Genomic DNA, 25,753 nt, shown 5'->3' with positions numbered 1-25,753 from the left:
TGCATTCCATCACAGAAAGTAGTGTTGCCACAAAGGTTTTGTCATTGTATTAAACCAGATTTTATTTTGAACACATCCAGGTACAGTGTTCCAAATTTGATTACACCAGACAACAACTTGCATTTATACAGTGCCTTTAACAAAGTAAAACGTCCCTAGGCACTTCACAGGAGAGTTATCAAACAAAATTTGACACCGAGCCACATAAGGAGATATTCGGACAGGTAACCAAAAGCTTGGTCCAAGAGCTAGGTTTTAAGGATCGTTTTAAAAGGAGAGGAGAGGTAAAGATGTGGAGAGGTTTAGGGCCTAGGCAGCTGAAGGCATGGCCGCCAATGGTGGAATGATATAGGTATCACGCAGTTGTCTTTCTCTCAAGGGAAGGAGCGGAGAGGGAAAGAGAGAAAAAAGGAGAGAGAAAGCAAAGAAGATATTTACACATTTATGTGGCATTTAAGTTACAGCACAGAATCCCAAAGCAGAGGCACTGCTATACTGTAAATGGTTTGGCACTAGTACCTCTGGAACCATTAAAGCAAACTTCCTTACAAGATGCCTTTGGACATAAAGCATCAACCACAAATGTAATTGACCATCTGCATTGGCGGCAACTGCTGCTGTTTTTGCATAGAACTTGGCCTGATGGGACATCAAGCACAAGAATGGAGGGGAGGGGATATGATTGGTTGTACAATAGGCAGCATTTCCTTTCATGTTACCACTGAAATAACACTCACGTTGCACAGGGAGAGTATGTTGGACATTAAACAACTGTTCCCGTGCTACTTCTAAACTAGCAACTCCAAAAGAGTTCAACATGGTTATACTGGATGAAGGACACAATAATTGTATTGATCTCTGCCTTTTAAATATTTAGGAGCAGGTGTCAGCTCATTTCCCATTCACTTTAAACAGCTGCTTCCAATAGCAAGAGCTCTGGAGACACCCCTGTAAAGTAAACATAGCAACATGCCATAATTGGCACCAAAATTCAGGAGGTGGTTCTCCCCCCCCCCCCACCCCCCCCCTCAGTGTGCCTCCATCACTTGCCAACAGTAAATAAACAGCAGCTGTATGCAGAACTAACATCTACCATTTTTGACATGGCCAATGGCAGGCAGAGACATTTGTCCAACCGTAGGCGTTTTGAGCATTACTGGCTTGCACAGACAACCCTCAAACTCGGGGAATGCAACTTTGCGTCAATTGCTCATGCACGACATTCACACATTGCACAGTTTAGTTAAATGTCACATTCAGGACTTCAGGGCAACTACCAATTGTTGTTGAATCTATCCAGCATTAAAAGATGAAGTAGATGCTGCCATAAAGACTCAGCATCCATTCCCTTCTTCCTCTGAAAATCCTTAGGACTTTTTCTTTAAACTTTAAAAGACATTATATATATATAACTAGTAGTAGTAGTAGAATACAGAATCTCTTACCCCATCTATGTTACAAAATCATTTCTATTGTATCAGTAGGATATGCTTCCTTCGTACCTGCCTGATCAGTACATCTTTGGATAAGATGCAATTCAATTGGAGAGGTCAGATGTCAGGAAGAAATCCTAAAAATAAAGTATTGACTTAAGCTCACCGTCAGTGTTTTTTGTAAAAAAAATAGAATTCTTAAACTTGGTTCAGACTTTTCTCAGCTAGCAGGCACCAAGCTTTGCACTATACACTTGCATGTGTGTTCATCAGAATTAAACACTTTAGTTAAAAAGGAAAGACTAGGGACAATACTTTTAGTGCAAAGTACTCCTATATCTCAAATTGGAAGAACTGAATGCATTGTCTCCTAATCATTAGCATGTACTTACAATCTGAATAAAGTACGAATCCTCCCATGGAAACCTACCAGCTTGGATATCTGCTGACATCCCACACTGTTCCAATGTCATTATTGGGATACCTACGTGTGACCACAGGCCCAAAAAGGAAAGTATCCATGGGAGGGTAACTTATTTATTGGATTATTGAAAAGACATGGAGTGGCACTTTTTAACCACAATGACTCCCCCAGCATTTCATTCCCCTTCTCCCCCAACCCCCTCAAAAAACACTCAAGATAGTTTTTTTTAAAAAACAACAACTTGCACTTATATAGCACCTTTAATGTAGTAAAAGGTCTCAAGGCGCTTCACAGGAGCGTAGGTTTTAGTTCTTGGAGACTTGTCGGGCTTAAGAAGGTTACAGAGATAGGGAGCGATTTGAACACGAGGATGTGAATTTTTAAATCACGGCACTGGTAGCCAATGTAGAACACTGAGCACGGGCGATGAGTGAACGGGTCTTGGTACAGGTTAGAATATGAGCAGCAGATTTTTTGTTGAGCTCAAGTTTATGGAGGATGGAAAATGGAAGGCTGACTAAGAGAGCATTGGAACAATCAAGTATTGAGATAATCAAAGCATGGATGAGGGTTTCAGCAGCATATGGGCTGAGGCAGGAGCGGAGAAGGGCGTTGTTATGCAAGCGGAAGTAAGCGGTCTTGATGATGGAGAAGACATGGGATCGGAAGCTCAGTTCAAGGTCAAATAGGATATCGAGATTGCAAACAGTCTGGTTCAGCCTGAGATGGTGGCCAGAAAGGAGGATGGAAATCGGTGGCGAGGGAACAGATTTTGTGGCAGGGGCCAAAGACAATGGCTTCGGTCTTCCCAACGTTCAACTGAAGGATATTGCAGCTCATCCAGGACTGGATGTCGGACAAGCAGTCTGACAACACAGAGGCAGTGAAGCGGTCAAGAGAGAGGTGGTGGTGAGTTAAGAGCCGGGCATCCTCAGCATACATGTGGAACATGATGTTGTGCCTTCAGATTATGTCACCAAGGGGCAGCATGTAGATGAGAAATAGGATAGATCCTTGAGGGACTCCAGAAGTCTCTCTCTCTGGCAGTCCCTCAGGGTCGAGGATGACTTGGTGGAAGATGCCTGTGCGTGGATTCTTTTAATGTGGGGTGGTCGTTGTACACCAACCACCACATGGTCCCAGCGGAGCAAAGTCTTGGCCCAATGGCAGGGAAATTCGAGATGATTGGAGACCAGGCTCTGCCGTAGGACGTGGACAGTGCAGCACTTCACTGGAGTGTCAGCCTAGATTTTTGTGCTCAAGTCTCTGGAGTGGGACTTGAACCCACAAACTTCTGCCTCAGAGGCAAGAGTGCTACCCACTGAGCCACGGCTGACACTGCTACTCCAGAAGTAATGATGTGGGAGTGGGAAGAGAAACCATCGCAGGAGATTCTCTGGCTACGATGGGATAGGTAAGAGTGAAGCCAGGCGAAGGCAGTCCCACTCAGCTGGACAACGGAGGAGAGGCATTGAAGGAGGATGGTGTGGTCAATATGTCAAGGAAACAAATTATTTTTTTACCGAGTCAATTTTTTTTAAAGAAGTTTATTAACTTTATTTTTCTTCTAAGATAAAGAATCTCAATTCAGCTTTGTTTAGTTCACACAATCCTGTGATCTGGTTGACTTTCAGCTCTTTTAGATCTTTATAACAACCATCCCTAAATCAGATTCAAGATGTCTGACTCAGTCATTGACTTTCTCCTTTCAATTTTCAAATACAAAATCTGAAAGTTCCACAGGCAGAAGTAAGTTTACATCTTTTGTGTAAACTAAAAACACCTAGCTCGCACTTTGCGCAACTCCCTCAGATGAATTCTCCCTTTACTTTGGCTTTTCTGGAAAGAAAAAGCCACAGCGAGATCTCACCAGACACACAGGAGTAATTGAAAAGCTTTACTTCACATCTCAAAATTATTGTTTCTACTTACTCATGTGAAATGACACTTTGTTCAGGCTGGAAAAGTATCCTTCATGCCCGCAGGTCACAAAAGAGATACAATAAGCAACTAACATTTTAAGTAACACACAATGTGGACAATTGTGTTGTATCTCTACATCTTACAGAAAGCCAATAGTCTGTGCCAGCAGCTGCAAAAAAGTCCTTTTGCAAGAATGAGATACATAGTACACGTTTTATAGTTTTAAAAAAATGAAATTGTACAAAAATACGCAACGCAGCACATGAGCTGCGCCATAGAGTGATGGAATATATTCCTCCGTACACGGAGTTCCCTTGCTCAATTATGCTCACAAAGAGGCCAGGCATTTCTCCATAAAGAGATAGTTACCCTGAGCCATTCTCTCATTCCTAATAACTGGATTCACAGGACACATGACTAAGGCCTGGAAGCTTGTCATGCCTATTGCCTCCAAGCTAAGGCAAGTGCATGGTATGGAGCATAATCAGCAAACTTATTTTCACATGTACATGTTTTACCTCTTTTTAAAAAATAATCACTAATTGATATAAGCCCAGTTTGAAAACCAGTTATTTTACTCCAATTTGAAATAAATTTTAAAAGTTCTGCCATCAGAGTCCCTCCCAACTGTGCGGTCAAACCCAAAACAGTAATTCCAATGGAAGAGAAGGGAGAAGACCTGTGGAAGTAATTGCTCTCCTATGTTAGATTTCTCCTTTAACCCCCCCACCCCCCAATAAAAACATATCCTCCTCCCTATTCAAGGCAGGCCATAGCTCCAACCAATACAGATGAGTCAGTTTAATCCAACTATGTATAACGCGTGCTCAAACTGCAAGTAGCTAATCGAAAAATCAATCACAGCAATAAAAGGAATAAGAGGAACTATCAATCCACACCAGTTTGTGTTGATGTGAAATATTAGTGTATGCAAAAAAAAGTGTAATGATATGAAAGCTTGCTTTTAGTAAGTCAGTAAACTATAGAATATTAAAAACTAAAAACAGTGTGCTTTTTCAAATTTATACTTTAATATCACACTTCTGCAATAAACTATTATATCTCACCTCTTAACATGACAATGCAAACAACCAGAATCAGACAAAATTAGAGCCCTCAGTGTGTACAGTCACCAATCTGACTATTCATTCTACTTCTAACAACAAACATCAGTATATAAACTAGGGCGTCCACATGCAGCTCATGAGTTCTGGCCCTCCCGCCCATGAAGACCAAGCACAAAAGTCCTATTGGCGTTTGTATTTCTTACTGTCTGTTTGAATTTCATGGGCGTGGAAGTTTGCAAATTCTGTTCTCAGCACTGTAGCCCTATAGGTGGGTAAATCCTAAATAGAACACCAGATCTGTTAGCATGAGCAACCAGAGATATATCCAAATTAATGGGAATGCAAACTGTTTTTCAAAGAAAAAACATCTACATGGCCTGTGGGCTCCATGGCACACACAAAAACAAAAAGTTTGGATGTTCCCAGTGTAAACAAAGCCAAGCAGAAGAAAATTCTTTTTGAGGCTTTAAATTGAGTTACTAAAGTACTGAAAACCTATAAAATTCAGGTTTGTATTTTTTTTTAAAAAGGGGAATTTTGGGGGATTGAGTGGTATAGTTAGCACACCATCACTTCTGGGTTTAAATCCAGTCCATATTTTTTCTGAAGTGACATTGGGTATTCTCAACCCAATTACAAGTGGGCATTAGCCAACGCCACTGTCCACAATTCTGCACATATAGCTGGTCTCACCTCAGGTTGGGTGAATAATGGGGAAAAATTCAGCTGGTGCAGAATGGGGTTAAGACTGAGGGAAATTTGAGGGGCTGAAGAAAGAGGATCTCCTGCATCTGGCTGTACTATGTGTGACTTGGAATTACTGGATTTTTGAAAGGAAATCCATTCCTGGTGTGAACATCCTTCACTTTGTTTTTCAAAAAATTCCTGCAAAAATATTTTTTCTTGTAAAGGATGATCACAGCTTGATTTTGTGAATGTTTTTGTAAAATAAAAATCACAATGTTGGGTAATATGCTGCCTTACGTTGCATTGCACTCACAGTATGCCCTCACTAAAGGGGAGTTAAAGCTTCACTGTCCCACAAATAGTTTGCCAAAATGCTCATGTTACTCATTTTATCCTAACTTGATCTGTTTAATTAAGCCCTTTTGATTTTGTTTTTAATTATGTTTTATGACTGTTTATGATCTCCAGAAATGCAGTAAGTCTCAATTTTTTTGTTTGGCAGATTTACATGTTTAATATATACACTGTATTATATGGAACAGAGATCACACCGATAAAGTGGGCAGTGCTTACAAGTTGCACAAGAATTTATCAAAATCACAAACCACACAGCATCAAAAACATTTACATCAGTGCATACTTACTGTCTGCACCACATGAATTTCTGTTCTCATATTTTGTCACACTTTCTGTGTCAACTTTTTCCCATTATAATTTCCTATGTCCACATTTATAATAGGATTAACCTATGTAAACTTGTTGCTGATTGTGCAATTGGGTGGCTTTGAGGAGAATTTGAAAAATTTCCCAGACCTCTGACATCATATTGTACATTTTAAAATGAAGTTCCAGGGGTAAGAATCTGACTTCAGATAAACATTTTAATGTTTAAGTTTTGTTTAAAAAATAAGTATGTACTTTTAATTTTTAATTTCTTTAAATAATTGAATTTAATAATTTGATGGTTCAGCATCCTCAGGCAACCTGCTTCCTCCCCCCTGACCATTGCCTCCTTTCTCCTGGGTTTCCCCAAGTATAGACTTACTTTTCTTTGCACAAATTTTATGAAATAGTTTTAATATTGCTCCATTTTGGCTGGCCACTTCTCTGGACACTCGCCAGGGTCTCTGAACTCTAGCCCCACATCCAACTACTGGCAGACAAACCACATCCAACTAGTACTTCCAAAGTTTGTATAGGCTAGATCGGTTTGCCTTCCCTGTTCAGCTGCAGAAGAGGGTGATGGAAGACTCAAGCAAAGAATGTGGCATAGGAGAAACAATAAAGAGGAAAATATAGAGTCAGTCACAAAAGGTGATCAAAGGTGCAGCAAAATTCAAGATAGGAATAGGGAGGGTAAAGCATTAAAGGGCATCATGCAAATAAGGAAAGGGATGAGGGATGAGGCAGGTGTCATGCCCAGCTTAGGTGCCATAATAGAGTGATAGGTAATAAGGTGGAGGACAGGATATAGGGGTGACAGTATGCTGCAAAGGGGACACAGTCAAATCGACTCGGTGCTAGGAAGGGGAGGGGTTAGTGGCAACAGGAAAGTGTAGGGGAGGCAATGGCATTAAGGTAGTAACAGACAAGGACAAAGGAAGTGGAACGGCAAATAGAGGAGGGAGCGCAATACAGGAACCACGAAGTAGCAGATAGAATCTAAGATCATGGAACACAACATAGCTATAAAGGGCAAGTTATGATACGGGGCATAAAAGAGCAGTTTCAAACAGTCAACGGTATAGGTGGAGAAGCAGAAGTTTAGCGAGGTAATTCCAGAGCATAGGGCCTAGGTCACTGAAAGCACGACTGCCAAGGAGAGTCACAAAAGGCCAGAGTCGCAGGAATGGAGACTTAAGGGAGGGGCATAGTTGCACTGATGGAGGAGGTTACAGATTTAGGGAGATGCAAGCCCATGAGGAGATTTAAATTTGAGAATGAGAATTTTAAATTTGAGGTGTTGGGGGGCTGGGAATCAATGTAGGTCAGCAAGGAGAGGGGTGATGGGTGAGTCAGACTTGGTGTGGGATCAGATACAGGCAGCAGAGTTTTGGATGAGCTAAAGTTTAAGGAGGGTAGAAGATGGGATGCCGGCAGGGAGAACGTGGAAGAGTCAAGTCTGGAGCTGACAAAGACATGGTTGGGCTGATGTAGAGGTGGTGGCAGGAAATGTTACGGAGGTGGAAATAGCCAATCTTTGTGATGGAGAGTGCGGCATTGAAGTGCCAGCCTGGATTATGTGCTCAAGTCCCTGGTATGGGGTTTGAACCCACAAGCTTCTAACTCAGAAACCAAGGCTGACACTACGAACATAACAAAGAAAGAAAGAAAGCAAGAAAGACAAAGAGAAAGAAAGAAGAGAAAGAGAGAAAAAGATGTACACGAGGGCGGTTAGAGAAGTGGGTTGCAAATACAGCATGACAAGTTTACATAAGCAGCTTCCCTTAAATTGTGGACATAGGAATTTATAATGGAAATATAATAAGGACAGACGTTATGACTTTAAAATGGGGTCTGCACACCCCAGTCTAATTATCTCCCATCCTCTAACCCCCGCTTCTCCTTAAGACTACATTTGCTCTTGACTGTGTAACACCACAGAAGATTGACAAGTATTTGCCAAATCAGTGCCAATAGTTGAATGCGACTGAAAATAACCAGTGCCCAAAGCTCTTTAATGTAACTAACACTAATTAGTGATCAATCATTCCCTCAAAATAAATCTATATTCAGATGTTAAGAGACAAAAGCTGGTAGAAAAATAAACCCAACATTAAAAAGCCACAGATCCCTACTGCTCGGTGGGTTACCATATGCATTTTTATGGCCTAAAATTATAGATACATGATCAGTACATGATGTTCATGGAAACTAAAAGCCACAGCGTACTTGCAGTTGCAGAAAGTCACAAGCTAGACTAGACTATTGCTACAAACAGGACAGGATAGTGTGTTTTACTCTGATTTATTTTCACAACATGCCATCATGGGTCTCAGCTCACCCTGAAAAAGACTCTACCAGTCCTACAAGTGCCTGTTTTGTCTTTCTCCCCTTCCCTCTCCAGACTGGAGAGGATTCTTTTACATAGTTATATAAGTTATACCAACATATCATACACATGATTAACAGCTCTAGGCCCTCTCTGTTTAAACATCTAGTCACAGCTGTTCATCAACTATAAATCAGCTTTTTACATAAATGTTCCAGTCTAGTCTATTTTAATATGCTATCTCTAATATGCTTTCACAAGGTTTCTTTCACAGCAGACACAAAGTCTGTAATGAAAAGTTATTGGTCCTGACATAACTAAAAAGTTTGGAGCTTTAGAAGCGCCTTTCAGACATATGCTTACTGTACAGTAGTGACTGACACATATCAAACCTTATTTGCCTTGTTTTTTGGTTATGCATGATCCTTTTATAACCCTGGAAAGTGATAACTTTTTTTTTAAAACTTGCACTTGGAGGTATATCTGTATAATAATATATTGCACTACAGATGATGCAAGATTATTCTCACTCGTGCAAATAACTGTCATTAACTCCCTAAGGCTTATGGCACCCGTGATTAATGAGTCTTCCGCATTTGTAAAAGCACGCCTGTAGTATATCTCTCCCCGTTCCCAAGCAACACAAAACTCTTGCTTGCTGCTATCCAAAACAGAATATGCATAATGTATAGTAAACCTCAAAACTCTGAACTGCTAAAGCGCTGAGCCAATAAATCTTAATTTTAAATTTATATCTGTTACCGTGGAGCTAATGAATATTTGAAAGCCACACAAATAATTGCATGAAATAAAGATAGAGGGCACTGTGGAAAAAAAAACATGAGCAAGTGAAAATGAGTAAGAAAATACCAGTTAGTATGCTGAATACTGTCAGTTCTAACAAACTAGCAAGACAGATAAACCACAGTTTTGCTCACACTGTTTAGCAAGGTTATCGATTTATCTCACTGGGGCAATACCCATTAGATTTTCAGAACTATAGTTTACAAAAGAAACAAAAAGATTTGAGCAAAATACACATTCTCTAGTAGGCATTTCTACCCATAATCCTTCAAACTATCCCTGCAGCCTAAAGGAAAACAATAGTATTTAATTGACCCCATCACTTACATACTTAGGTACATGTTTCCAGGGGAGGTGTAATTATTGTCGTAATTAGTCAAACTACAATGTAAAATCCACAGCATATGTGTCTACAGAAGACCAAGACTCCTGTATGCCTCAAAATCAGAGATAATGGGATTTATAGAAGCCAGATTACGTCTAAGCAGATTCTTTACATCTCTACTGTTTAAGCTTCTCAGTTCATCCAAATGACAAAAGCAAAAATAGAAAACATATCATTGGCGGGTGTGGTTGTAGGATTTATCCCTCAAGTGACCTGACTCAATAATCCACCAGCATTTCTATTATAGTGTTCCAGTGGTTCTCCAATGAACAGTATTAGTACAATGGTGAAGATTCATAACCTTTCAACTGAATAAATGTTGTATTGATGTGTTGAAAAAACAGATTACAATACTTCACTATAAGCCTTCACTGGTACAGGAGAAATCTCTGATCACGTCTTCTCAGAGAAATGTAAACTTGCAATTCACCTCCCTAGTCTATTAATTAGCCTCACTGATTTATCTGCTGAAAAATTTACTTCAGCTAGATTCATAACAAAAACTTAGTATAGTTATTTTTACTTTTTGAAATGTCTTTTTTGTTATAATCAAACCAAGCCTAAAAGCTTGAGAAATTAAATTTTACCAGACCAATTATTTAAAAGTTTTGTTTAAAAATGCAAATGCTGGAAATTATCCATCATTATCTAAAACAGTTAAAAAAAGGGTTTATATTTCAGCTAAGACTAGGAAGACATAGTTAAAAAACAAAATTAGGTGTTCCCAGCCGTCAGCCTTAAAAACTCTGCAAAGTTTATCTTGCCGTTGCCACCAGCTGTGCAAGATCCACATGTTGAACTGGCAACAATAGCACAATATAAAAGCAGATCTAATCTACATCTGAAACATGAAACTATTTTTCCTTTACAGATGCTAAAAGACCTGCTCTGTATTTCTAAACATTTTCTGGGTTTTTTTGTTTCAGATTTCAGCGTTCCACGATTGACACAAAACCCCACGTACTAGTTAGATCATTTCTTCAGAGAATGCAAAAGAATATAATCACCAAAAAAAATCTGAAACAATAATTAACAAGTTTAGAGAGAATAAATTAAAGAAAAATTGGAATTTTTCACTTTCCATTTGATATTTCCATTTATTACAATGGGAAAACTACAATGTGTTTTACAAAAACTGATAGCAGGTTTCAAATAAACCAAAAAAAGTTGAGACTTCAGCATATTTAATGATAACCTTAAAGAGGGAGAATGCTGGTGTGTAGTCCAGGCATGAGGAAGTATAGGGAGTAGTTAGGTCTTCAACAGACTGCATTTCAACTGAAAAGTTTCTACATCCCAGGACTTTACCTCTTAGTGAATACTTACTTCCTCTGCAGCTGTGAGTACTCCACTCTAGAAGCACTTCACCAATGCCATCAATAGACCTCATCAGAGAATATGCTGCCTGCTAGGAACAGTGCGGTCAAGTACAGTTTACACTCCTATATGCTGTTTGGGAGCCATGGCTTACTTACTAAACCAAGTGGCCAAGTTTCTCTTGTAGTTCATGGAGACTACCACAAAATTTGTCTGATGCTAATTTAGAAAATTGACTCCCAAACTTTGCATACGAGTGACAATCACGCTCAACTCCATTACTTTAGCCAGTTATCCTCTGCTATTAGATCAGCTGAGTACTGTGTGCGCTTTAAATATGCATTCAATAGTTTCCTGCTATTTGACATTAAAATGAAACTTTAAAATAAGAATCTGAAGAAAAATTGTGAGAAATAGACAAATTAAAATAAAATACTGAAATAAGCCAAATAAAAAGAACACAAATAATTTTGCTGACAAATTTACTGACCAGCCCTTTTCCTATTTATCATTAACTAAGAGGTTAAAATATGCAATTAGCTTTCCAGTAGTGCTCTTCTGGTGTGGCAGGCATTTTTCCTGTTACAGCTAGCAGAAAGTCTGCCCAAAATTGAGACCAAGTTTTTCCCACCTACCCCGCCCATCCCATATAAAAAAGTCCTGTTTACCTTTTGCCTATTGTTGAAAATAGGCAAAAGGTAAACATCAAGATTGACTGTACAGAGGAGTATACCAGAAAACCTGCTGTGCCATTGGTACAGCCCAACTGGAAAGTCATCTACAGTCTAGATGACACTCACTCACCTGACGAAGGAGATAATCTCCGAAAGGAGGTGATTTTAAAATAAAATTGTTGGACTATAACCTGGTGTTGTAAGATTCCTTACAACAGTCTAGTAGTGTAACAACTAAAACTAATGGATGTCTTGAACTTCAATGCTTTAATCACTTAATTTAGTGTTGAGGGCAAACATGAGGTCTAACGCTCCATTTCTGTCCCAGTCTCCCTCCTGCTGCTCCCGACCCCCACATAAAATTTCAGAACTCCTGCTGTTAAATTTTACAGCCTCTTGACTACAGAGCACTACTGTATATTTTGATCTTTGAAGCTAAAATAAAATACTTTCATGAAGCCTCACTAAATGCTCAGGGAGCATGGATATCCTACAATAGTTACAAAACAGTGATCTCACCAAGGGCTTCAAATGATAGCAAAATGTGCTTTGTAATCATCATCATGCTTTAAAACAATATTATATTGTGGCATATGTAGGGTTTTTTTAAAAAACAGAAAAATGAACAATAGTAGGTACCAAAGGCCAATACGCTGAAATCTATAGCAAAAGATTAATGGAAGTTTTTTTTAAAAAATTCACAGTTGTTCAAAGAATGGCTAACTACGGTCAGTACACAAGAATAATTTTTCGGAAGTTAAAACTATTTCATCATGGATGCATTTAACCAATGAACCACACAGACTGGAAGGGAAGCAGGCATTTAAGGGCATTACACCCTGCCTAAGGGTCTCCTGGTTTTTATGGGGTAAGGGTGACAATGACTAGTATCAATAAGCCCAGTTGGTATCAAGGACCTTTGTAGAAAGTGCACATTGATGTCATACTCATGTGATGCCAAAGCTCCTCTCCCTTATGGCCAAATGGCCTACCAACACATAATGAGCGAGCTCAGGCCACAAGCATCAAGAAGGATATCAGTATGTCAGAATCTATAAGAAGTAGATTGGGAAGAAAAATCAGAAACAGAAAGGCCCCAAAATATACAGGGAGGGGGGTGGGGGAGGAGAAACCCGGAAATGCTGGGAACGCAGAGGTCCTGCTGAATTTAACGGCAGGATCTCATTATCATTCTTTTTACTCCGTTTCCCACCCGACAGCCAGCCAGATTGACAGGCTGACCAGCTGTCAGGCAGGAAAGCCAGCTGTAAAAAGCTGCAGCCAAGGACCGCGTTGGTGTCCCTGGCAACCAGGAAACATCACGGCTTGGGGGGGGGGGGGGGGGTGGTGTCGGACCAGCAATCAAAAGGGAGGGGGGTCCAGGAGAGATCAAGGGGTTGGTGGGAGGGGGTCAGCCGATAGCAGCAGAAGATTTGCTTGAGGGGCCGGAGGGGGAAACACTCCTGCACCTTCTGACCCACAAGCTGTGCTCTAAAAAGCACTTACCTGCTTGGTCCAGCTGCTCCCGCCTCCCTTTAACTGCCAGGTTTCTCGAGCCGTGGGAAATTCAAATGGCTGCCAAAATCAGAGGAATGGAGCCTCATCAACATATTATAATCATGGACCCGCCTCTCTAGAGTGGGTTACTTGGATGCCCCCAAACCCACCGTGGTTAAAACAAAAGTAGGCACGTTCGCGGCGGGTTGGGGTCGGGTTTCGCGTATTTGTCGATTTAACCACCCCCCCACCCTCTCCTGCCCGTCATGGGGTGGGGGGGGGGGTTAAAATTCCCCCCAAAGAATCAAATTCTCCAGATATGTTGTTATATTCATTGCTGATGCTTACAATCCCCCCATCCGGAATACAAACTATAGAAAATAATCCTATTATGCAGAAAATCCTAATATTCAACACTGATAGTACGGAAAATAATAGAAAGGCATGGTAACACTTCTATCAGGAAACATGCTGGAATAGGGGACTGAGAGTCGATTAAAGCACTAAGCACAGCTGAGTGCTTTAAATCAGCATGAGGCCCCTATTCGACTATAGAAAAGGCTGCAACATTCATTACGATCATTAGTAGGCAGAACACAGTAGTGTAAAGGGCCATTAAAAATCTCTAGATAGTATTCCTTTTGATTCAATAGGCTAATTTTAGGATTGGGTTTTTACCACCTAATGTCCACTCTTAATGTCAACTAGTTTGCTTGATTCATATTAAAAATAAATATATAGCAATGCTACTGTATTGCCCATTTAGAATTATATCTACATGGTCAATCTCACAAAGTACTATTTAATTGCTTAATAGGTCAATCTAAAATAAACTTATCTACACTAGTGAACTATTGTACATTCCAATGCCTGTCGATATTTCTAAACCACAGTTTTAAATAGCATGTAAGTAAAAATTGGACTAAAAGATAGACTATCAAAACATTTTCATCCAATTCTGTATAGGATTGATAATAAAACAGAACCCACTTGATACTTAATGCAAGTCAATAAATTTCTTATTGACTACTTTAAGAATATATTCCATTAAAAAGTTACTCTGCTCTGAAGCCTTGAATTCACTTATTTACACATTAACTTCATCCTCTATCTAGCAAATAGTCTATTCTTATTGCCACATATGGCCTTTTATCTGCTCTGGACAGCATATTCTCGAATAGATGAAGTAGACGCCAATTGATTTGCTGTCGACCATGGTAAATTAATAGCAACAAATTGCTGAGGGCCCCTGTCTTGCTGCTCCACCATGCTTCAGCAGTTTTGCTTTATTTGCTTCATGATGGGCAGCAGTCAAGCCTCTTCAAGTCAATTTCTTCTTAACAACCTGCAATACTTCTCAGTAGTGAAAATAGAGCCGTCGCTTGTAAGCCAGAAATCAATACTCCTATTGCCCTTAGAAAATGCTAAACAAGCAGTATTGACAATCCACTTGGTACTGGAGGGTATCGGATATAATGCAAATCTATACTGCTCTCCTCCTTGTAGTCACTGTACTTCACTAAAAGGTTTCTAATGCTATTTATCATTTCCGATCGACTGCTGCAGTTATGATTTTGAGATTCAATCACTGGGCCAAGCCCTTAAATTTGTATTTAATTGTTTTGAACAACAATCAAATTTTTATTGCACATTTCTCACACTAGAGCTTTACTCTGCCTAAAGGCCTTACAACAGGAAGCTTCTGATTGATATCAAGTGAAACAATAAAATGCTACGAAGAAAACAAGCTGGTCGCATCCATGCAGTGAGTCTCCTCTATGTCTCCAGTTTACTGCATATTTTTAGTAGTAGTCCACACATATAGTCCCTGCCAACAACTGAACAGTTTATCAAGAAACCATATTCAAAATACCTTGAGTAATCTTCAATCCTACAGAGTGAAAATCATTAACCATAAACATGAAGCAGACGATTGCATCAGCACTAACAGTTGCTAGCGATGCAAATTTCAGACATAAATCAGTTGTTAGATACATTAAAGAGTAATTGCAAGGTTGAAATCTAATACTGGGGCTCAGATAACTGTTACAAACCACTTAATCAGCACTCTTGCTGCTTATGATGTCATCTGAACCCCTAGTTTAGATTAGCTATAATCATTCTCAGTGTTATTCTCGGTGTACTCTGTCAGACGTAAAAATATCAAGATAAAAACAGATTAAAAGCTCTAATTTTAATGAAATTTGAAGATTATAATTGATCAATGGAGTAGGAATTCTAGATGTGTTAAGGTACAACTATAAGCAATCATATTTCAATTCCTGCTGTATAGGAATAATTACAGAAATTTGCCATAAAACCAGAGGCTACTTAACCCTTAGATTGCTGACAGGTTCAGAAAAATAATTCCTTGGATCAGTTGCATTTTGAGTTTTCAGCTCATGTGCTGCAATACTAACATTAATACTGAAGATATAATGTATCACTTGACAATTATTCAAATGCTAAGAAACGTTTTAGAAGTAGATTACCAAACTATTGGTTATATAGAATATAGAAGTATCAGATAACTGGCAATGATTACAAAGCTGCAATCTCACTGTTAGGTTCAAATTAATTCAAAACTACAAAAGGATGAAATTCAAGCTATTTATCACAATCATCCAAACCACAATGAGGTTAGTGCCTCAGTCACTCCTGTGTATTTTTTTTAAATATGTATAAAGCATGCCATGGAGGTGGTTTTAATTTTTTATTATGTCCTTTTTCTTCCAAAAATAAATTATGGCCATAATCTATAGCCCCTGCACAGTGTAATTTATGCTTAAGAAAGTCCATACTGAAGTATTATCTATCACTGCAAGTTTTGAGCAACAATCTACACTTCATTACTAAGAATTAACAGTTGGTTTTGAAATCATAATGATAGCAACCAAATATACCATAGTATACCTACAGCCTGGGTAGATATAGGACTTTAGACCACCACCATGGCCCAATATCTAGATATAATAGTACAATCTGTAGCAATGGTGCGGTCAGTTCACAGTACATTTATTAACTTTAAATACAAAAGTATGATTTCTGAAAAATAGCAAGCATTATATGACATTACCACTTCTACATCCAGATTTGGCACGGTGTATGGATAAAAATTATTTAAAAACTTTCAAACCATGGTTTTCCCCCCAAAGTTTTCATTAAATGAATTACAAAAGCAAATCCTTAAAAAAGTTAAGTACAATTATTAAGAGCAAAGACATTGGTCACAAAGCGAAACTCAAGTAACAACATCACAATTTTCTCCCACGGAATGATAAGTTCTTAAACATCTCACTTTAATTGATTCTACTGAAATTGGTGTAGAAAGAACAAGAATCAAACAGAATAAAAAAATAAATTTTAGAACAAAAACAGCTTTCTAATGTGACTGATGTTACACTATTACCCTTCTGTCAATTTGCTAATTCAGTCACAACTCCATCGCAGCTACCATCCTCTGTACCAATAAATTCTCTACAAATAAATTCTGACAATAAGCAGCCATGAGGAACTTAACCTTTACTAAGATGGAAGGGGAACAAAAATCTGAATATCTGAAATATCAGGGCCACCAATTACTAGGGTACATCTAGGACTCTTGAGTCGCCCCCTGAAGCTCCAGAGATACAAATCTAGGAAGTGAATTAATCCTAAACTGATTTCAAGGACTAGGCACAATTGCACCACAGAGCAATACGACTGAATCATTGCCCATTTCCCAATACTAGAGCAGTCAGTTAAAATATCTTAGAAGACAAATAAAAAGAACCAATGTTGCCTGCCTGAGAAAAAACAAAGATAGCATTGCATGATAACATAACATGCATAACACTGAGCTTAAAAGGACAAAAACAAAATCAGAGGACAAGAAGTGGTTCATAAGGTTTGCAGTTTTATATACGGGTAAATTTTCTGCCAGGCTGCTGGTTATGAGTGAATACACCTGGTCGGAGAAACTGTTTTTAAAAAAAAAAGAGAGAAAATATGCTTTGCTTGCTTCTCGAAGATTGTGTATGCAAGAAAGAGGGGTTTAAGAAAATGGCAGTATATTAAGGAATTGGAAAGCACCTGCACTTCCCGTCATTATAGAATGAGTAAATAAAGGGGCAGTTTAGGATACATTAATATTTCATTTATATTTATGTAGATTTGAATTACATGAAAAAAGGACTCATAAGACCCCAAAATCAAATTCTAAAATGCAAGTACTTTGGAATACTAAATATTCATGCTTTTTGAGCCTCAACTTATTACTGCATATGTCAATTAGTTCACATAATCCACACTGGACAGGAACAGATGGACCTCTGAAGTCATTTATTTTAAATTGTATAAGTGGATAATACTACATTAATTCAGTGACATCACCATTGTTCAACTACCTGCATTTTATGTTCTACAAAACAATGGCTGTATGGAAGTAGAGTAGACGCTTTCTAATTATGTTATTGCAAAAGAATATATTTTGGTAACTTGCACAATCTGCAGATACAGTGCTTCTCTAGGTTTACAAACCGTGCTGTAATCTCACCATGAACATTTTTAAAAAGGCAGTAATAGTTTCTTCTTGTTCAATTACTATTAAAATCCTATCCCACTTAAGAAACAAACACTATGTACCTTTAGTAGCTAAGCCCTGAAACCTAGGTATTATGCCCCCTCAAAGGGTGCACAATGAAAAAATGGTTCAGGCAATCTACCCTGACTCCTGCAGGTAGTAAATACAGGAAAAACTTTTTTTCTTAAATAATCATTTTAATCTCAGAGTTATTGCAAGATTAAAATATTTGTTTAGCTCCAAACTTTTTTCATCCAATGTTACTGTTTCTATGATGAACACAGTACACCTAGATTTTAAAAGAAAAATGAAAAAAGCAGGTAAACTAACGAATCAGCATCACAACTGGATTTAAATCTGATACTGAACAGCACTGCACGCCCTCGCCACTTTGCTTCACAGCTGCCCCTCAAACCAGCCTTAATCGCAATTATAAAACAAATTAGACACATTCTAACTTAATCTCCTACATATGAATAGCAAAATTGCTTTCAAATGTAAATTCCACAGTTGAAAATTGATCATTTTTATGTTTTTGAAAATCGGCATACTACTTTTAAAAAAAATACTGCTTAATTTACAACCCTCACCCCCACCCCACCCATGAATAAAAGCCCTCACACCCTCCCCTATGGGCAATCAAAGCAGATGTCATTTCATATTTTGTACTCCAGGGAGCAGGAGGTGGGCTTCTAAAAACTCATTTACTTCCTCACATGGGGATTCACAAGCAGTAAACTGCTCAATTTCACCCAAACTAAAAAAGGTGTTTTTTAACCTGAACTAATGACCAGTATGCAAGAAGCACCAATTTGATCCTCATTACTGTCCCGTATCAGGGCTCATTTGCTGCGTGATTTTCGAAACTAAAAGCCAGTATTTCCTGATTAGACCGTATCCAAGTGGTGTCAAGGGACCAGTAGAGGGGGTCTTATTCTAATGATGACTTCTTCTGGTCTACAGTGCATTCTGAAAAGCTATCAAATCACACTGCTCCTTCGTTGATCTATATTTTCCACTTCCTGTTTGGGGTATCTAAAAAATAAATGGTAGCCACTTACAAATCTTTCTAGAAAAAATAAAATATCTGTTATTGGGTTATGCGATCAGCCTACATATTCAGCGTCCAAATAATCACAAAGAACACATTTTGTACAACATTTTAAAATTCACTATCTCTCAGTTTACAGAAAATTTCACTGCCAATTTTGCATGCACACTTCTCAGAAATCTTCCTTATAAGATGTGTTGGAGAAAGAGGAAGCAAAAAAAAACACTACTGCAACCATGAGATTGTACATTATTATCTACCTCACTAATTACAAAATCAAGGAAGGCAACAATTCTGCAAAATGGATTCCATCTTCATACCACAAAACAAATTATGTCACCTGCTAGAATTTTTTAGCCTTTCAAAGAACACAAGGTAACATCCGGTTTTATTTCCAAATGCATGACATGCTAAGGATGTAGTCACAGAAAAAAAAGTATCTACACTAAGCTTGCTACCTCAAACAATAATCCACAAAAGGCCCTCTCACAGGTGCTAAGGAATTATGGTAATCATTTTGCAAGTGGTAAAAATCTGCAACTCACAAGTAGGATATCCCATTATTGTACAGAAACATATTAAATGGAGTTACTCAGCAAAGAGCATCATTGCAGAGATACCTTTCTTTTCTTGATTTACACACCTGCTCCTGTGGCTCAGAGTGAAATTATCAATCATGCTGACAAGGACACTACATCAGTGCACTGCCATCATTCTTTCACAAGAGTGAAAGATTCACGACGCGAAACACAAGCAAACGATCAATGAGAGTTTTTAAATTGCATGTGAAAGAATGTCATCTAAGTGTGCACCACTTAGAGGAAATTTACAAAAACAAATCCGAAACATTATATGACATAGTTGTTTTATTTTGAATTTTTGATAGTACAAAATATCATTGCAATGTGGAAACATTCTCTATGTTGACAGAATATTAATTTCCATCTGTTGTGAGCTGGAAAGTTTTGACGCCATCACCAGATTATATATTTCCACTACAATATTTGCATTTTAAACCCTTTGACTCTCAAAGGGCACAGAGGAAATTTTATCTTCTAATTTTATCTTCTTAAAAATATTAAGGAGTTATTTTTATATCAAGTTAATGCTAGAAGTTATTTTTATATTAAACACATTTATCAAAAGTAATCTTTAGCAGCTATTTCTAGCCCACCACATATCTGATGTGCAATAAACACTTTACAAGATGTGTTAAACTATCTCAATTTTGTTTTGTCAACACCATTACTCAGGTGGTTCTATATATTCAGCATCAGCCTTAAGGAGTTCAATAACCATGTAAAATTTCTGCCGTTGTCAGCACAGAACTCCCAATTCCTCCTTTTCAAAATCTCATGATAAAATTCATATGAATCTATTTCAAGAGCCTACTAGCACAACATTTTCAGGTAACAAACATTTCTTTCAAATATTTATTGAAAATGTATGAATCTTACCTGTTTGTGCATTTCTATATTCAGACCATATGACATTTCATAATACTGTGAAGGTAAAGCAATACAACATATTATTGGTAAAACCACACTTATTTTAGCACTCACAAACAATAACACAAACTGATAAGTGATAAAGATAGTGATTTTTCACACTAACAGCCACTATAACAAAAAAAAGTCAAATAGATGTTTTTTTAAAAAAAACTTACCATGACATAATGACGTTGCATTTCTGTCTTTTCACTGGCTAGCTTTTCACATTCCAATTTCAAACTGTTTAAAGAAAGAAAGATTGTTCAAGACACTATATGGACATTTTATAGACTGTGCTGCAGGCAATACTTTCCTCTGCATAAATGATCTTACCCGGATCATTAGAAGTAGTGCTTTACCAAGGCAGGGTGCACTTAATTAGTGCTGTACTGCATTTTGTTCTCCTAGAAATGATTTATGACGCCAACTCTGTATATACGCCAAAATATGACAGTATGTATTCAAAGATTGATTTTAATAAGTACAAGTAGAATACCAAATCTGACACATAGGAACATGACAAGTGCGTCAACGTTATTTCTATCAATAATAGACTACATTAATTAGAACAGAAAAGGAAACGATTACTTAGCGATTAAGCATACTAACCCAACTCGTAAAAATCTAGACAAAAATACAACATTCTTAAAAGAGAAATAGAATTGTTCTAAGATTAGCAATGTCAATTTATTTATTTTTTAAAAGTTTACATTTTCTGTAAATACAGAATCGAAACAGGACCGCTATCTTTAAGTACTAAAAAAAAAGAAAACACACAGTATCTCAAAAAGGATGGAAAGCAATATCCCTATTACACAAATCTCTACAAGCGATTATATAAAGTGATCTAATATAAAAATTAATTAATCGAAGTTGCTGATCTCCCAATCCGTGCATACCAGTGTACTATAATCCAGATTTGGGGGCTTTACGATAATAAAAGATGTGATTGTTTCACACTCTGGTCTCGACATGTCAGCCGAATGAGAAGCAGTCTAATGCAGAGGATATTGCTCCTTCATCATCACATCACATGAAGGAGAAATGTGAACGCGAAATAAGGGGAAACAGCGGAATATCGAGATCTAAAAATTATACCGAAACATTAAAGCGTTCGGCGCATTATATTTAAGAGGACAGGCAATACCCGCGTTTGGAGTCACCGTCCTCTTTCCCTCCCAACTGCGAGAATCACTTTTTAACCCGGGTAGAAGGAACAGGAGGCAAAATATTTCAGAAGAAATTAAACGTAGAATTTAGCGGCTTAGTAAAAAAAAATCACCACCATAAGGCCAAGGCATCGACAATTGATGCTTAAAAAAACCCTATCTTCACTGCATCTCTAACGCTACAAAGAGTGCGAGATTTGCACTCGGACACCATCTTCAACCGAACTGAAGTACCGGAGAGATCATTTTACAACAGACAATTAAAAGGGAGGAGATGGGGGGAGAAAGGGAAGCCTACAGCACACCAAGTGTGGACAGTAGAGACCACAACCTTGCCCCTACAAGGAGAAATAAAGACGTTTACAATAAAATAAAACAATTCAGACATCTGCACTTCGCTTGCACTTCCAGACACAGTAATGTTGCGGGGATTTTTTTTTAAACTGTGCTATCTACCTGTGATACTGCGCCTGCAAAAACTGAAATTCTTCTTTGATGCGATCGCACGATTCTGAAATGGTGAATTTAAAGGGCTGTGCGGGTTGGTGAGGCGCCTAGAAATATAAAAACAAACGAGCATCAGTACCAAGACAAACTAGGAATCGTGCGCCAATCTCATTAAATTGCCATTTCTTAACATTACTGACAAAGCAAACGTAAACACTGTACTTTACACGTCTACAAATATTTATTGAAAGACTATAATTAACTGCCGTGTTAAAGCTGCGTTGAGAGAAAGCTAAAGCTTGCATGCAATTGTCCGTGTGTGATGTTTCGGGCAGAGGAGGGGGTTGGGGAGCGGGGTGGGGGGGGGGGGGGTGGAAACACAACACACTTACGGGATGTCTGGCTTGAGGATACATCTCGCTGTGATTTGTTTTTCCAAAAGCCCTCTCAATCTTTTAGGTGAGTTGTGTCATTTAAGTTCCTTCATTTAAAAGTCACCAAGTTGTACACGGTCCGGTCGAAAGCAGCGAGCTTTCTCTCTCTCTCTCTCTCTCTTCGACCTCCCACAATGCGAATGATTGAGAAACAAAAGTGGAACATTCGGATGAGGGTCGGAGATTTTTTTTTCCCGGAGATCGCCGCCGATCCGGGGTTCTCTTTCTGTTCGGTTCTGTTTCTGTTTCTGTTCCGCCGGGGCAGCAGCTCCGAGCGACCTCACAACATCACTCCAGCACCACAGAGAGAGAGAAGAAACGCGGCCAGCCTGCAGTCAGAGTGCGGGGGCGGCAGCTCTTTTTCTGCCCTTCATCCGATAACACACGAAAGTAATGACTTGTGTTTACCAAATTTAGAAGCACCGTGTCATTAACATTCTTACATATTCACACCCCAGTCAACTTCACTTCAGCGAGGGAAAGAGGAGGCGGAGGGATGCGATACTTCACCCCCGACCGAGGGGGTGGGCAGCGACCAGCTTGCACCATGGGTGTTGTAGTCCGGTTGCCGCGTTGGGTGCGAAGCTTCTGGAAGTCTCTCCCCCGTCACTCAGACTACAATCCCCAGAATGATTTGCGACATAAACCAAACCCCCCCCCCCCTCTCGACAGCCATGATTAGCACTCCCGTTCAACCAATCGGGAGTTGGTTCTTCGTTTGCCTCCGTTCCAAATGGCACGTCAGTTACGACTCACCCACCAATCGCCGCACAGGCAAGTCAGAGCCTGGCGCGGGTTACGGCCCATTCTGCGAGCTCCTCCAATCGCCAGCGGTTGTGGCCGCCGATCCCACGTGGGGCTCTGACGCCGTGGAGGTAAAGAGACCAATTGGCGTGAGCCAAAAGTGCGAAGCTGACGCCTCGCGGCGGAAGGCGAACAGTCGTTCGCTGGGTCTGTATTTTTTTTTCCCTCCAGCACAAGCGAAAAGTTGGGAAAAAAAGGAGAGGAAACATTTGTTCATCTGTCAATCAAAGTAACGTGGGGCTCTGCCGGCGTTTCGTGAAATGAGAATGTTTTCCTCCCATGCTCTATTCCATTCGAACGCTGTATGGAATGTTGGCTAATTAGGGTCGAATGTCTCTTTGCAAAATACTCGAGCAATCTGTCATGACAGCGTATTTAGAGAGGGTTGGGGACCCACAGAGCTCCATAAACACCGACCTGTGAGCAAGGAGGGGGAAAAAAACACTTCGTTGCTCCTTCCAGTATTTGACATGTTTTAACTTTTGTCTCAATATTTGGTTAACAAAACCCAATTCAAAAACAAGCAAATCGTATATCTAGTCACGTTAGTGTTTACACATTAACGTTTGCAATCCTTCCTTTCCACAGAAGTGCCTTCTTTATTGATTCAATTTTACTCAGAGCGAATCTAGAAGGAAGATGGTTGGCTTTAAACATAGATAATTTCGGAGATTTCTCGTTAGCTAACTTTCTGACTACCAGCTGATCTCCAGAAACGCTATGCGGTTAAATCAATGCAAATGTTTGAAGGGAGGCGGAAACGGAGACGTTATTTCTACCGATTAGACCCATCACTGTAACTGACAGATCAAAACACATTTTTATAAGAACAAATAAGGAATATTTGCCCAATACACACGTTGCTGTCCAAATCGCTGTCTGTGATCTAAGGCGTTTTGACTAAATAGGGCGAATAGATAATGTCTGCGAAATAATATCCTTTAACAGCTGTTTGTGACTTCCTGCAGTTAGAACTCTGTGGTACGTCCAAATATTAATTTTGGTTCAAGACCAAAAGATGGGGAGCTGGGGAGGGGGTCGGTCAGACATTATCTTATTGTCCTGGTGTTCTTATAATTCTCTATTTTTTTCCTTTCGGCAGAAGGTTCCAAAACATGATTGCCTTGACAATAAAGTGGTACTGTATTCTGTTCTAAGATATTGCTTCCTTTTGTTCCTTCCGGTTTCTGTTTACATTCTTATCAGCCCATCTTTTGATTGAATGATTCTGGGAGGAAGCTGAGTTTAAAACAAAGTGCCATTGTGTTGGTGTCATTATCAGTTCTTTGATTTACACATTTTCTGACTTGCTGCCAACATCATAGGTGAAATAAATGATCACTGTTGCCCACAAAACTTCTCTTTCCCGTTTTTCCATATAAAAAACATGACAAACATGGTTTTAAGGCCCCTTCTGAATGATTGGCACAGAGAATACACCATCAAGAGTTGTATACTTTGAAATGACTAAAGCACTGCAATTTTATCATAGTGCTGCCACCTATCAAGTCTTAACACCGGCTGGACGGTTTGGTTTCTGAGTAGGCTGTCCAGAAAATTCTAAAATGTAAACTCGATACTAATTTATTTGTTAAAACTGTTGTATTTTTTGCTCCTGTGTATCACCGTGTGGCTACCAAGGCATTATTTATTGGGGATATTACGGTTTACAATGAATTTTCATAATCAAAAGCAAACGTCATAACTGAAATCCCAGTGCCTGCCCGACCTCTGTCTGGTTTTATAATTGCCAAAAGGTGGATATCCTATCTCATCTATGCTTATAATTCTTCATCATAAACTATGGCAGCAAAATTGAAGAGGTTTACCATCACCATCTGAAACCCTAATTAAAATTATAGCTTTGAAATAGCTCCAATCATTGTTCATAATGTGTATAGATTTATGTATTCAGGTCTTTTCAGCAATGAATATCTCTCCCTAATTCTAAACATAACCATCTGAATTGGGTAGAAATTGGTCATCGTTGTGCCAGTTTTCCAGATGGAAAATGGGGCAAAAATGACCAATTTCGCAGGGCTATGTCTTGCACTCCAAGGACGGCAGAAAACCGCCTGATGTTATATTGGCCTTGGACGATTTTCGGGCGTCCGGAGTGGCTGCCTAAAACAGGCTTTCGGCCCCTTGCAAATGCTAATGAGGGGCCCAACGCCTATTTTAAAACCCCTCCGAAACGGAATGCCCTGAGCGGAGCAGGAATCGGGACTGCTTCGATAAGGTTTTTTCTAGGCATGGATGCGGCCCAGGAACTGGCCGCCTCTGAAAAGGTAAGTTCAATTTTTTTTTAATTCACATGGAGCCAGGAGGAGCTGAACTGGGCCTCCCAGCTCTGCAGAACTCTTGCCAGCTACTGCCGGCCATGATCGGCCCCTCCTGCTGTCCTCCCCCCCCCCCCCCCCAGCACTTACCTGAGGTCCGCTGCCAGCAAGGCAAGTGGCCCAAAATTCATGTGCTACAGTGGGCGAGCTGCCTGTGGACACAAAACAAATGCCGGCAGATTGCCTAAATTATTGAAATGAGGCCTGATGCCCAATTTTGGGCTGACCTTGGGCCTCCCGCTTGGGGTGCACACA

At 39.3% G+C, this 25,753-nt stretch overlaps 1 protein-coding gene across 8 annotated transcripts in view; it reads right to left on the bottom strand.

The window, feature by feature from the left end:
• Window positions 1-22,860, bottom strand: part of LOC137321019 (transducin-like enhancer protein 4) — a 130,322-nt gene extending 107,462 nt beyond the window's left edge. For 6 of the 8 annotated variants that reach the window (XM_067983122.1, XM_067983123.1, XM_067983124.1 and 3 more), the window contains exons 1-4: window positions 22,314-22,859; window positions 21,931-22,028; window positions 20,482-20,545; window positions 20,273-20,317 (exon numbers count right to left, since the gene is read on the bottom strand). In XM_067983122.1, coding sequence (XP_067839223.1) covers window positions 20,273-20,317; window positions 20,482-20,545; window positions 21,931-22,028; window positions 22,314-22,337 — 231 coding nt within the window. In that variant the 5' untranslated portion in view covers window positions 22,338-22,859. Of the gene's footprint in view, window positions 1-20,272; window positions 20,318-20,481; window positions 20,546-21,930; window positions 22,029-22,313 lie in introns of all 8 variants that reach the window. The other 2 variants (XM_067983128.1, XM_067983129.1) reach the window with 1 other exon arrangement.
• Window positions 22,861-25,753: the final 2,893 nt, after the last annotated feature.

This window comes from Heptranchias perlo, chromosome 4, assembly GCF_035084215.1.
Source record: "Heptranchias perlo isolate sHepPer1 chromosome 4, sHepPer1.hap1, whole genome shotgun sequence".
NCBI lineage: Eukaryota > Metazoa > Chordata > Chondrichthyes > Hexanchiformes > Hexanchidae > Heptranchias > Heptranchias perlo.
Note: the sequence above shows the minus strand (reverse complement) of the source record. Positions and strands in the feature narration are given on the sequence as shown.